We start from the raw sequence: 14,631 nt of genomic DNA on the forward strand, positions 1-14,631 counted from the left end.
GAGTCTGCCATTGCACACACTCGTTCTCGCATCATACTTGCATTCATTGCAAAGTTCAAGATTGTTGCACTTCGCATGACTTGGTATTTTGAATGCACAACTATTGAGTGTCTTTCAAGGCTATTGAATGCTGCTAGTCGAGTCAAACTGGGTCGAGGTGGGGCGTGGGTGTGGGTATGGGTTATTCACCCACAAAGTGACTTTAAACCGTTTTGTATCACACATGTGTTGAGTCGAGCTAGATTGGGGGTGGTGTGGTGTGAATTATGACTTTTCATTTTAAATTTCAATCATTTTGTAGCTTTAAACTAAGTGGCTCTTCTTTTTCGAATTTAAACAAATAGTTTTTCATTTCAAACCAAAGTTTGCATCTCTCTTCTTTAATGGCATCTCTCAAAAGAGTCGCCACTTTTCTTACTTGTAATAATGGGTTTATTTATACCCATGATCAAGTTTTCCATTGCACACATTCATTATTGGACTACAGTAGCATTCATTGCCGAGTTGAAGATTGTTGCAACTCATGTGACTTTTATATATATTTATAAATATATATATTTATAATATATGATATAATATTTATTATTTAAAATATAATATTATATTATAAAAATTAAAAAAAATCGAAAAACCGACGAACCAAACCAATCAACTGATTAACCGATTGGCTTCGGTTACCGATTTTCCAAAAACCAATAGTACCGATTCAGTTACAGAAAAAAGCCTAGCACCCCTTCTTTTAAGTGCCTTTTAAGCTTGTTGAATCCTGAAATAGAATGCCAATTTTCCTATATTACACTGGACTTGATCCGGATGAGGTCAAATTTTGATTAAGGATAGTGTTTCATACATGCCTCAACTGACCCTAACTCCTGCATTTACTGTTCTGCCCTCTTACACTTCACAGTAGCATCCAATTACATGCACAACAGGAGTTGAGACTGCAACAGAATTCAATTCAATCCTTCCCTCGTAGGTGAGTCCACTAAGGAGTTTGAAGCTATATTAACCCAAGATAAGCAAACAAGTTAGGCAAGAAAACAAGTAGTTGGCTTTCGAAATATGCTACCAAGCCAAGGGCCAAAACTTTAATCCCTAACCAGCCTATAATAGGCCAAAATATCAGTGTTTAGAAAATTGGAATAGAAACCTGTTGGACCAGTTGAACCGTGACCCAGGCCCCTAGCCGATTTGGTCATACCCCCAAAACTGGACTGGGTAAAAAATGGAATTTCATACAGATGACTCTGCTCAAAACCGAGTTTACTTGGACTACATCCCCGTAGAGTTTATAGAATGCACAATAAAGGGCATTTTTATCAATTACACTCTTCTACTCAGCTTTTGAATAGTAGGAACACAATTATCACCAAACATGGCTTACATCAACCAAAGTAGCTTCTTAATAGCAGCTCAACAAAAGCTTAAGCCCTCCCAATCGGGCCCTTAAGCCAACCCAAACTGGGCCCATGCCTGTAGGTCCCAGTATCCTAGAAGCCGCCGTTCTTGATTATTTCTAGAACTTCTAGCCTCTAGAATCTCCCGTATTACCAAAGCAGCACCATCAAAGTTTTAAACATTTAATTGTTTATTTTTCGGTAAGAAAGATCTATTCACAGGTCAGCGCTCCCACTCTTGCTGTGCCGTGCTTAGAGATGAAGATGCAATCTGATGCCATCTTCGGATAAAATCTTGGGTATTAGGAAGCAATTCTGGTCAGGAGAAAGAACTATACAAATCTGGAACCAGAACAAAGGTCCAATGAATCGATTGAATAATTAAGACCAACCAAACAATGATCAGAACAGTGCTTGAGAATTTGAGAGCAATTATTTCAACGCTCACCGGAAAATACTTAAATTTACCCAACATGAGAATCGACTTAGCATTTAGGTATTAGGAAAATGGAATATGGGCAATGTGTTTTGGTGCAGGAGGGAATAAGTACAGCAGAGTGCGAAAAGCTAAAATTGAAGATCAAGATGCGTGTGGCCCATCCTTGAATTTATTGCAAAACTGCCGGAGGATGGAATTAGGGAGGCCATAATTGTGCATAAGTGAGATATATCCAAGTCAATAGATACTCAAAATGCCCGAGTTGAACAACGAAGAGGAAATCCAGACTGCCACAACAATGGAAACATGTTAACACCAAACAAACAGCAATAACCATTTTGATCAAGATGTCCTCCAGCATCCATCATCCCCCGCAAGAGAACAACAAAAACATCTAGTCAAGTCTAATAGACTATTATCTTAAACCCACAGTCCATATATGGCCACTGCAATGAAATTTGAATCAAGTAAACCGCAATTTACAAAGTCAATAGTTTAAAGTAAATTTGTAAAGGAATTCAAAAGTGGTAGGAAAAAGTATTAAGATGACAATGAAGATAGTTTAAGGCACTCACTCTGGCACCTCCTAAGGCAAATATCATTCCAATTAGGTACTTGATGTTGATTAACGCAAACAGTGCGAGCACAGGCATCAGTGCAAGCATCAAGTGCAGAAACACCACATACAGTAACACAAGTATCAGGAGTTGGGTCTTTGGAGAATGCACCAACTTTCTTCAACATCCTCTTTGATGTACATACCCTCTCACAGACAAATATATCATCAGAGCTCTTCTCCCGTCCTCTTGCACTCTTCAACCTCTGTTCCTCCGCACGTCTTTTTCTCATCCTCAAAGCTTGACCTGCAACAACAGCTGGTATTGCTGCCCCCAAAAGAGTCACCCATAAATCCACCATTATGAATTCTGCTAAAGAGAAGCTTTTACCTTGATGATTGATCCTTTCTGCTCTTTTCCTATTAAAACAATAGAAGGACCAATAAGCATGTATACTAATCTTTCTGCTCTTTTTCCTGTTACATCAACTAGGTGCAACAGTTATGCCTGGACTCGAGTGACACTTTAAAAAGATGATCTGAGATTCAATGATAAAAAATAAAAAATCCAGAGAATGTTTTGTTTGTTCAGTATAGTGCAGTCATGTATTGCAACTGGTCTGTGTTCCAATACTGTTAAAAGCGATTATTGTCAAAAAAAAACTATTAAGAGAAATACCAAAAAGGAAAAACAGACCAATGAAATGCCAACTCCTAACTAGTGTTGGAGCCACCTAAAACTAAATGATTTCAGCTTGTTTTTGTTTTCATTTAAGACCACCACATTACCTTATACAAATGATTCGTTTCAGAAATGTAAACAAAAATTCAAATGAGCTCATTCAAGTATTTCAAGAAACCAAAGAGAGTTCAGTTTAACTTCTACTTTTAGAGCTTTTGGAGTTCAAAAATCAATAGTTGTTTTATGGCTTTGTGTTCCAGACTTAGTGTTTCAAAAACGTGTTTGATAGCACCTAGTTTTATGCTACAAGAGTTGAACAGCATACGAGCTTTTTGATTGTACTAAACTTGTTTTTCTCAGAGTATGCTATTTTTCACCATTTTCCTTCAAATATTTAATGCATGCTGATTGACATTGATAAAATAAAAAAAAAATTGGTATGTGCCATCCAAAGATGACAAGCATCGGAACTACCTGCCATGTGGTTTACAAAAGCCTCAATACTCATGTAACCACAATAAGGCCATCAAAGCTGTCTCAATACACATACATACCCAAAAAAACACAAAAAAAAAAAAAAAGCAATGACCCAACACACATCACCTGCTGTATATGGTTACATCCACTAAAGCTGTGAACGATGATTACAAGGAACAAAAGTACACAACTATATCTTAACTAAAAAATCCAAATTGAGTTGTAAGTGTAACTTATCATGCAGTAAAGTATGACATTTTCAATCGAAAGTAGTTCATACAATTACAACATTCCAATCATACAGAAATACATTCAGATATAAGGCAAAACAATAATTCTCCAGTCCATAACAAAAATGTATGCCTCCAAATTAGAAAGATAAGAACATAATAGTAGTGCATAGGCAAACTACTGTATCTATTTTTTCAGTAACTTAAAATTTATTGATTTACACAAAGAATAAAGAATTTGTTACATAGAATAAGCCAAACATCCCTTTGTTTGGCAAAATCACTCTCTTCCCTATTTTTCATTCTTCTAGCACTGTTTACTTACATTACATTTTGATCTCCAACAGTTGTTGCTTGTTTAACCCTTGTTTGGCTAATCCATTGGCAATTGCATTAACCAACATAAGTACCCATTTGGAAGTCATGTGTATGTTCCTTCCCAGTTACCTTATCTACTCCAAAAATTGTAGTATTTCCAAGTAATGCCCCTTCCATTTTGTAAACATCTCATAACCATTTATGAAATTTACAGTTATTGATAAAAAAAAAAACATTTTTGAATCTCTTTCCACTATCAAATTCTCTAAGATTTAGGGACTTTGCTATCCTTAAGCCTTGAAGCACAGCCACTAATTCCATCTTGTTGAGTTTCCTTCCCCAATGAGACCACTAAATATGGATAATTAGTCCTCCGCTATCTCTCAAGATGCCTTTAATACCCAACAAACTAGGATTACTCCTCCGCTATCTCTCAAGATGCTTCTAATACCCAACAAGCTAGGGTACTCCTCTGCTATCTCTCAAAATGCCTCTAAACCCAACAATCTAGAAATACTCCTCCACCATCTCTCAAGATACCTCTAATACACAACAAGCTAGGATTACCTAGATTGCAGCCGTCATTATTTAATTTTTTTCATGTAACCCAAGTGGTTCTGGTATTAGATGAATCTTCTACCCCATTCCAACCACTTTTGATGCCTTTTTTTTGGGTAAAATAAATTGACTTAAATATACCCTGAGTTTTTCAAAGACTTAAATATACCTTGTGGGCTGACCCATGTTTTAAAATTTTAAAGAAGAAGAAGATATGGTTGGAGGAGAGAAGAGAGAAAGAAAAAGATGACCAACGGGTACTGGTTCAGGTAACACAGAGAGAGAGAGAGAGAGAACAAATAGGATTCAGGAATGGGTTTGTTGAAAAATGTATGTTATATTAATTTTATATGGGTACGGGCACTGAATTGAAAGGTTAGTTGGAGAATAAAGCCATATAAGAGTCATTCACGATTTACATCAGGGCTATTATATTTTCCAGAGTCCGCATCCAGCTAGGTTTTACTATTGAAATTTAAAAGATCAAAGGTTTTGGGGAGAGTAAAAAGAAAGCAGGAAAGAAAGAGGAAAGAAAGAATAGAATTATAAAGAGGTTCTCTCTCTCTCTCTCTCTCTCTCTCTCTCTCTAATTAAATAAAACATAAACTCCATCCTTATTCTTTCTATTTTACTTTCCATCTTGAATATTTATCATATATTCAACTTGTAGAGGCCTCAATTGTATACAACTTGTATACCTTTTTATGGGCTTTGAATAAATTTTTACCTTAACTCTTCAAAAAAAAAAAAAATCTTGAATATTTATCATATAAAGCTAACCTTCTTTAACTGCTAATTGATATGAAATTTCTCTATTAAATTCTTATTATAGTAGTATTATTTTTGAAAATAATGAAATTAATACATGTAAAATATTTTTATCTTATAGATGTGATTATTTGCCATATTTTTAGAGGAAATTTAATGTTTTTAATAAAGAAAATTGCTATTTTTTCAATTAATATACATGTTGAATGGTATATAAAACTAGGAAACTAGCCAAAAGTTAGTTTTCTATATTAATAGTAGTGTTTACAACTTCTTGTTCTCCTCCACAATCCTCCCAGCCATTCTCCGAGGCTCACTCAATAGAATGGAAGGAGTGACTCAAAATTTTGATGGAAATGCCTCAGGTAATCCCAGTGTAGCTGGAATTGGAGTGTTAAGAGACTGTAGGAGCAATGTTTGCTGGGTCTTTAGTGGACCAATTAGAATTGCTGACTCTACTAAGGCTGAGGTTATGGCAGCTCTCACAGGTATACATATTGCTAGAGAATTGGGCATTGAACCTAACCATTGAAGGTGACTCTGCAAATATTATAAAATGATTAGAAGAAAAGGAGGGTCGCCCTTGGAGGCTTAGTCATTTTTTGTCAGAGGCTAGAGATTTATTGGATCTCATGACTGTAAACTTGCTTGGGATTCCAAGGGATCTTAACTCAGTAGCAGATGGCCTCGCAAAGCTCGGTGCCCATTTGGATGTTTTGTATCGTGCTAGGTCTCTTCCTGTGTAGATCCTTTGGGGCTTCCCCGAGTTTTACATGTACATCATCTCATGTTCCTCTTTTTTCATTATTGAATTTCAGTTACTTTCTCTCAAAAACTCTAAACATCATGGGTACAGCTTACTATATATAGCACACTACCTATCAGCATCAAATTCAAGGTTAATTCATTAAAGCATAACTAAAACCCAGATTGGAGTGCACAAATCTAGGTTCAGGTGAGGTGCATCTCACAGAATGAGTCTTGCCATCCTGTGAGCCAAGGCAGGACCATGGAATGCCTTTTATAACAATGTTCATCAAATATGAATTCAGAATAATCTTTACGCAGATCAACCCTAGCTACAATGAAATATCAGTTTACACAACAATCGCAGCCACAAAGAAACCTCATTCAAACATCATTTTTAATCTTATTCTTCAATCATCGATATGCATTGAGAGCAACACCACCCCCCCCTCAGATAAATAAAAAATATAAATATAAATATAAAATTGGTCCACAAAACACAAATGAAGTACCAACAAAAGGAATGAAATAAATCTTAACCACACATGACGAGCAGGGCATACATCAATCGACTAGACATTAATAAAACAACTCTATAAACCCTAACCTGCCATGGTTCCATGGCGATAAAGAGAAGGAAATATCAGGGTGCACAATAGTATTGAAATCTCTTCTATGAAGTTCTCTATCCTCTGTGACAGGGTTCGGAAATTGGCAAAACAAAAAGAAAAGAGAGAAAAACGGGATATAGCACCCAAGTGTAGCTTACATAATAAAACACAAGTAAGCACACGTTCATGCAGCATTTGTGACAAATTTACCCTTTCTTTTTTGTTATTCAGTGTCACTTCCCCTTGACCCCTTTTTCCCCAACGTGCTGGTTGGCAGGATTCAATTCTGCATCAACGCTGGAACAAACCAGCTAATACACCAACGAGCCAGCCCTCGGTTGGTTAAACACAGATAAGCTTGAGCCTTGAGCACTGCATTTTCTACTGTTCTGGTACTTTTATGTGGAGCCCAATTTGTTGTAATTTTGTCTTCTACACATTCCGCCAAATACGGTATTAATCAACCAACAGGGTGGCAAATGGGTGGGTTGGGTTAGGTTGGGTAAGGGTTGAATACCAACCCACCATGACCCATCATCAATTCTTGTTAAAGGGTCACCCATACTAACCCACCTACCCTCACCTATAAATACAGAAACAGGTTGGGTCGACCCATATACCCAAAATAACAACTTTTGAGAACTAACTCTCACAAGGCTGCCATGTTGCAGAAACAAGTCGGGTCGATCCATATACCCGAAACTAACAGTTTTTTGAGAGAACATCTGTCAAGGCTGTCACATGGCAGAAACAGTGGGTCAGGCCAACCCGTATACCCAGAAAAAAAAATGCTTTTGGGAGAACCATCTCTCAAGGATGTCACATGGTGGGTCGACACGTATATCCAAAAAAACATTTTTGGGAGAATAATCTTTACCAAGGCTACCATGTGGCAGAAACAAGTTGGGTCGACCCGTATACCTGAAAATAACATTTTTGAGAGAATACTCTCTACCAAGACTACCACGTGGCAGAAAGGTCAGGGTGACCCGTATACCCGAAAATACAAAAAAAAAATTATGCAGAAAATGCAAAAAAGGCAGAAATATTGAAGAAAATTCAGAAAAAATACAGAAAATACCAAAAAATGCAGAAAATACCAGAAATTGCAGAAATGCATGAAAACACCAGAAAATTGCAGAAAATTCAGAAAAAGAATAGAAAATTGCAAAAAATACCAGAAAAATTGTAGAAAATACAGAAACATTGCAGAAAAATACCAGAAAATTGCAAAACTAATGCAGAAAATTAAAAAAAATGCCGCAAATGCAGAAAATAGAAGAAAATGCAGAAAAATAGCAGAAAATTGCAAAAGAAAAAATAACATTCATTATAAGCAGCCATGAGAAAAATTAAGTACATAATATACAACATAAAGACATTAAGTTGAAGTTGACAATGAAATTAGTTTGTGGCATAAGTGAAAATTTTCATGGATAGCACTGATAAAAAAATCATGGATGGCAAGAGTGAACCAAGAAGCAAGTAGCAACTGATATGATTCCATAATCATAATGATAAAAACAAAAATAAGTCAAAAACTTTCATGGTCAAAATAATTCAGATTTGATACATAAAATCTGCTTGGATACATAAGTGATGAGAAATCTAGTTTGCGGACTGAAAGTGAATAAGTGATAAGAAAACCATGGAGGTAAATGATACAGATGTCGTATACATAGATTGTACAAGTTGGATATGAGACATTACTCATGGGCCCTGATCCAATAGACCCAGATCGTTCCACCATTACCAGATGTGGAGAGTCCATTTTGTGGTTGTTTTTCTCTTATGCTTGGTTGAGTTAATTGTTGACACAAAGATGAGAAATAGGTGATAAACTGATAATAATAGATAGGAGTAGAGGTGGTCATTAGCAAAACTAATTGGTGTTGATTCCTATCGTGTTCTGTGAAAATTTGGAAGGTTAATTGTCTCAGTCATTCCCCTGGTTTCTAAGAAGTGATTAAATTTCTATATTTTCAACTTTTAAATCCAGACTAGATGTTAGCTCGGGAACCTACTTATAGACCATCAAAGCACAAAAGATGAGTGGCTCAATGGCACAGTATGATTACTCTTGCTGCTTACCGGAGACAGACATCAATCTGGTAAAGAATTTGTAATTGCAAAACTCTCCTTGTCAATAAGGAGTTAAACATTTAAATGGACTTTAATTTGGGAAATGAAAGCTCCCCCACTGGATATCATCTTAATTTTCTGGACCTACACTCTAACTAATGTTTCACACCTAATGTTGGGTGTGCTACTACTTAACAAATAGTGGAACATTTGCTTACTAACTGTCCTTTCATGAATCTCATCCGACACCAATTCAATGCTAAACCTTTAGTTTGGCATTACTAGAGTTTTTGGGTTACCTGTGTAAATTCCTAGAATTTTGGGTTATTTAATTTATTTATAATGAATTTAATGTTACTTGTCCCCAACTGTGAATTTATGATGGTCTTCTGTATTTAGGATGTTAGAAGAACTGAACAAGGATCAGGCCCTGTTCTGCAGACTCAGAGTAGAAATAAACAGTTAACATTGAATAGAGGCAAAGTAAAACTGAGGTGTGGATCAGTAGATGAAAGTCTGTATCACTTTGCTCTTAATCATAGATTCATAGGAGAGTGGGTTTGGAGTTGGTGGCCTTGTGGGGGTCTCCACACTAGCCTTTTTATTTGTGGACCCAACACTCACTATCAACTTCAGTCATCATCTCAAGCCCCACATCATCTCCCAAGCAATCAAAAGCATTCCCAGCCACTTGTACACAGTTTCTATCACCTATTAGGCCTGAAACATAACACCTTAATGACCTCTCCAATCTCACCTCAAAGCCCCCCCACCCCCATTTGGATCAGCCATCAAAGTCCATGGTTTCTGCACTCTCAGTATTTGGATTTTGGATCAAACTGGTGTTAACTCCTTTTAGCTCTTTTTGGAACAGTCAGAGGGGACAGAGACTCAGAGAAGCTCTTTTCACCATAAGCTTACATGAATTACCAAAAGATCAATCAACATTTACAAATAGATTTCAACAAGTTTGATGGTTAATAGGGGTGTTCACAGGTCGGTTAATTGGGGTTTTCCCAACCGACCCGACTTGGTCGGGTTACCTGAGGTGGAAACCGAAACCAACCCACTGATAGGCCAAACCGACCTAGTCGGTTTGAGTCGGGTTGGGTCGGTTTGGGTCGGTTTCGGTTTTGCTCCTGTACAAAAGGACACCTAATTGAATTCTAATTGTAATTGCCTAATGGGTTGCCTATTGATGTAAAAGATTATAGAAAGTTAGAAACTATGATAGATTGCCTATTCTAATTGTAATTGCCTAATGGGCCTTCTAGTTCTAGTAGAAGACTAGTTATAGTTAAGTAGGAAACTACTCAAACTAGGAACTTCGGGTCGGGTTGGTTTCGGTTTTCACACAAGAAAACCGAAACCGACCCGATATATCGGTTTATATATTTGCCCAACCCGAAACCGACCGGTACTGATGAAAACCCGAACGACTCGGATTGGGTCGGTCCGGGATGGTCGGTTTGGTCGGGTTGGGCATTCTTATGAACAGCCCTAATGGTTAATAAAAGAACAAATAGATTGGTCTATGACAAACCATTAGTTTCTATTTTATGGACCAAGATGTCAACCATAAACAGCAGAAAAACTAAGACAGAGATTTATCTGGATGAAATTTTCAAACTTTCACCTACAATTTCAAACTATTATTTTTTTTTCAAACATCAAAATGGTGAAACCTCTCACTTTAGCATATATATATATATATATAAATTTATTGAAAATGTATGATAGAAATCTTTTATTTTGGAGATAAACTTATATAGTAAGGGGATTTGTGCAAGTGTTCAAAATATATGGAACCCATTGATTCCAAATTCCAAATTCCAAATACTTGAAAATGTGTTCTGTCTTTAGTAATAAATTACACCACAACAATTCTGTTATTAGGGCTAAAGATGTAGCCAATAGTCACTCACTAGGACAAGTATTGGGCCTAAAGCCAGTGCCACTGAACAAGCAAGTAAGCATGGCCGAGACAAATATTTCAGAAACAGTCTAGAGAAAGACTAAAAACCAAGCACAAATTGTAACTTGGAACTATGGGGCTGGGATCTGGGGAGAATTTGATAAAAAAAAAAACAGAAGAAGAAAAGAACTTTGCTAGGGAAAGCATAACCATTCCATTTATTAGATTGCTGATAAATCCAGAAATTCATCTCCTATGGAACTGATGCTTTTCATATTCATACTGAGAAAAATAAAATAAAGGACAGATCAGTTGGGTTGATGGATCTTGCTAACCATGTTGGTATCTAAGCGCCTTTCCTCTGATAATTTTCAATCCAGTTCTCTAGCAATCGAAATCTCATTTAATAGGTTAAATCTGTTATGGCCTAGTAACTGAAGTACTGACAGGAATAATTAATTACTGGACTATTCCTTTTCATATCTAAAACAGGAGCTATGAGTTAAGATCATAATAAATTTTCTTCTAATGATATAAACCAATCAAATAAATACTAAACTAGTAAAGAATCGATAAACTAAAACTAGTGAAGATAAACGAAGCCTCATTAAACTAAATTCGACCTCAAAAGTCAAAACTGAAACTAGTAAAAAATGGATAAACGAAGCCTCATTAAATTAATCAGATTTTAAAATCTATCACCGAATTGGAAAATTCACAAAGAAACCAGAATATGTAAACTGAAGGTCTGTTAATATAAAATCAGAAGAAGAAAATAAAGGAAAAGAGAAGAAGGAAGAATCAGTTTACCTTTGAGGTTGCACCTTGCACGGGCAGCGAGAGAAAAGAAGCCGCTCCCTCGACCCTTACTCAGAGAATGGAAGAGAAACTTTCGACCGTGAGAATGGTGAAAGAATGGCAGAGACCAGATAATGGCAGAGGAAACCCTCGACCCTTACTCAGATAATGGCGGAGAAACCTTCATGAAAGAACGGCAGAGAGAAGAGAATGGCAGGAGGAAACCGTCGACCCTTACTCAGATAATGGCGGGGAAACGACTTGAGAATGATGAAAGAACGACAGAGAGCATAGAATGGCAGAGGAAACCCTTGACCCTTACTCAGAGACCCTCGAGTCCTCGACCAGAGTTTCGAACTTTCGAACCAGTCTGAAACCTTGACCCAACCCATCCTGACCTTATGGTAGTTTCGACCGAATGGGTGTAGGTATAGGGATGCAAATGGATCGGATCGGATTCGAATGAGGATATATTTAAATTCGATCTGATACTGTTTATGTTCGGACCCAATCTGATAGAAATCGATTTAAATTCAAATCTTATCGATAAGTTGAATCTTCATATCTGATCGATTCGACTTGTTTTCTTTAAGGGTAAATTATAAAGACCCCCCCCCGGTACTATGGGGTCTATGATCGTGAGACAAAACTCCCCCTTAACAATTAAGTTAGATGACAGAATGCGTTAAATTACCAAAATACTTCATTAAACTTTCATATCTGATCAATTCGACTTGTTTTCTTTAAGGGTAAATTATAAAGACCCCCCCCCCCCCTCCGGTACTATGGGGTCTATGATCGTGAGACAAAACTCCCCCTTAACAGTTAAGTTAGATGACAGAATGCGTTAAATTACCAAAATACTTCATTAAACTTTTTCTATTTTCTTTTTTTTTTCCCTTTTTCTCTTAAAACCTATTTAACCTAATGAACCTAAACTTTTTCAATGGGCTCTGTGGTCATCATGCTTGAATGATTAAGAGGAGAGCTCCATCCCTAAAGATGTTCCAAAGGGACACTTGGTAGTCTATGTGGGCGAAGAGTGCAAGAGGTTTGTGATTAAGGTGACCTTGCTCAAGCATCCCCTCTTCAAAGCATTGCTGGATCAAGCTCGGGACGAGTATGACTTCATTGCCAAACTCCAAGCTCTGCATCCCTTGTGATGAAAAGCATGTTTGTGGACGTCATTCGTTGTGTCAAGTCTCCATCTGAGACTTGCTGCCAGGGTGAGACCTGACGTACATGCAGTGTGGGTTTTCTTAAAACCCTGAACCGGACCAAAATTTCAATATTGCCCTGCACCTTAGAGATAGATGGGCAAAACTGAAATGTTACACTTGACCCCTAAACTCAATTATGATACTGCACTAGGTATCGGATTGGGCTGTCTTCGATGTGCCAATCAATGAGATCCTTAGGGGGGTCAAAACCTGGGTATGTTGGGACAGTCTGAGAATTCATCTGAGTGGGTGATCATAGTGACAGGATCAGCCCCTTTGTCGGACAAAGTGAATGATCGGGGATGCACTATCTCTGATGGAAACCAAAACTGCCGGTAGTCGATTTCAACCGTTGAAATTTGTTTTTGCAAAATATATTTATATAGAGATATACATACATACATACATATATATATATATATATATATATATATATATATATATTATGATTTCAAAATGTTTGCAAAAGGTTTTAATTCCCGGGATCCATGTGAGTAGAGAGTGCAACACTGTACCTTGTAGCCAAGGGAGAGGTCCTCTCTTGTCGGACAATGTTTGATCATTATGGGCTGAGAGGTTAAGTGTAAGACCATTAAGGGTAATACTTGATGGGCTAATCTTGCATTTGCCCATAGTCCTTGGGTTTTTATAAGGTGGCTTGACCTAGGGACCATTTAGTGTAAATGTTGGGCCCATTAAGAGCCCATGGTGATGGACTCAGGGGTTCACTATCTCCTACAGTGAATTTAGCTAGGCCTTATAACAGAGGTTGGGCTGAACCCATGTGGCTGGTGTGTAGATCAATGTTTGGGTCCCATGCCATACAAGAATACCCAACTGGGCAGCAACTTGGAGGATAAGTGAGCACATGGACTTAATGGGCCTAAAGCCCAATTCGAACTGGTTTAATATGATTAATTAAAGAAGGGGCGATTCTGGGATTTAGATTAGCAGATAGGATAAGGAGTTATCCCTATCCACTCAGAGAGTCCAGATCCAAATAAAGATTTGGATTAGGAAACTCCTAATAAGATTAGGAGGGTTGATCTTTATCTGTAGATAAGATAAATGATTATCCTTATTTCTTAAAGAGAGTCCAGATCCAAATACAAGATTTGGATTAGGAAACTTCTAATGGGATTAGGAGAACCTCTCTTTAAGGCTATAAATAGAGGAGAAGGGCGAACCCCAGTACACCTATCAGATTTCTGATACAAGAGAGAAGACAACTCCAATTAGACTAATGCCATCTTTTGCTCTTGCCTTCTCCTACTGTTGCCGCCATAGCCAGTTCGATCTCCACCTGTAGGAGCGATCAAGAAAGGTTCTTGATATCAGTTTTTGGAGAAAAACTGATTTGAAGTCGTGCTCACTCACCCTCCATCAGATTCTTGGTGAAGAATCATGTTCTTGCTGAAGGACCACCCTACTGATTTTGCTCCACCCTACACTGTGTCATCTTCAGTGGGAGCAGTCTTTGGAGATCTCCTTGGGCGTGAACACCTTCATTGGGAGTTACTACTACTCTGTATCGGGTATATCCCTCTCCTACCTTTTGGTTTCAGATCTGGTATGGTTTAGGGTTCAAGATTGATCATTGAAAATGCAGTTTCCTAAAATAAGGAATGTGATTCCCACATGGGAGAGAGAAATTTTTGAAATTTTGCCCAACCTACCTGTAGGGTTCGGCCATCCATATGATGGATCTCTCATCCCTTCAGTCATCGTTGAACTAAGAATGACAGATGCTTGAAACAGAGCCAAACTGGTTCTAAAAAGCACAACTTTCATTGTGGTTGCGGATCAAGAAAAAAAGAGAATGCCCTAGAAGTT

The 14,631-nt window shown here is 37.5% G+C and overlaps 1 protein-coding gene across 4 annotated transcripts; it reads right to left on the reverse strand.

The window, feature by feature from the left end:
• Positions 1 to 842: 842 nt before the first annotated feature.
• LOC104608268 (uncharacterized protein At5g64816) lies at positions 843 to 11,978 on the reverse strand. Of its 4 annotated transcripts, none has more exons than XM_010274197.3 (3): positions 11,591 to 11,978; positions 2,412 to 2,812; positions 843 to 1,000 (listed from the first exon to the last, which is right to left on the reverse strand). In XM_010274197.3, exons 2-3 carry the CDS (start codon positions 2,752 to 2,754, stop codon positions 954 to 956), a joined length of 390 nt encoding a protein of 129 aa, XP_010272499.1. In that variant the 5' UTR covers positions 2,755 to 2,812; positions 11,591 to 11,978; the 3' UTR covers positions 843 to 953. The 4 variants fall into 4 exon arrangements, with proteins under 4 accessions (XP_010272499.1, XP_010272498.1, XP_010272501.1 ...); XM_010274196.3 differs by lacking the exon at positions 843 to 1,000 and adding an exon at positions 1,756 to 2,123 and having other exon boundaries at positions 11,591 to 11,977; XM_010274199.3 differs by lacking the exon at positions 843 to 1,000 and adding an exon at positions 2,146 to 2,282 and having other exon boundaries at positions 11,591 to 11,977.
• Between the last annotated feature and the right edge of the window lie 2,653 nt (positions 11,979 to 14,631).

Source organism: Nelumbo nucifera, chromosome 1 (assembly GCF_055504915.1).
Source record: "Nelumbo nucifera cultivar China Antique chromosome 1, China Antique-T2T, whole genome shotgun sequence".
NCBI lineage: Eukaryota > Viridiplantae > Streptophyta > Magnoliopsida > Proteales > Nelumbonaceae > Nelumbo > Nelumbo nucifera.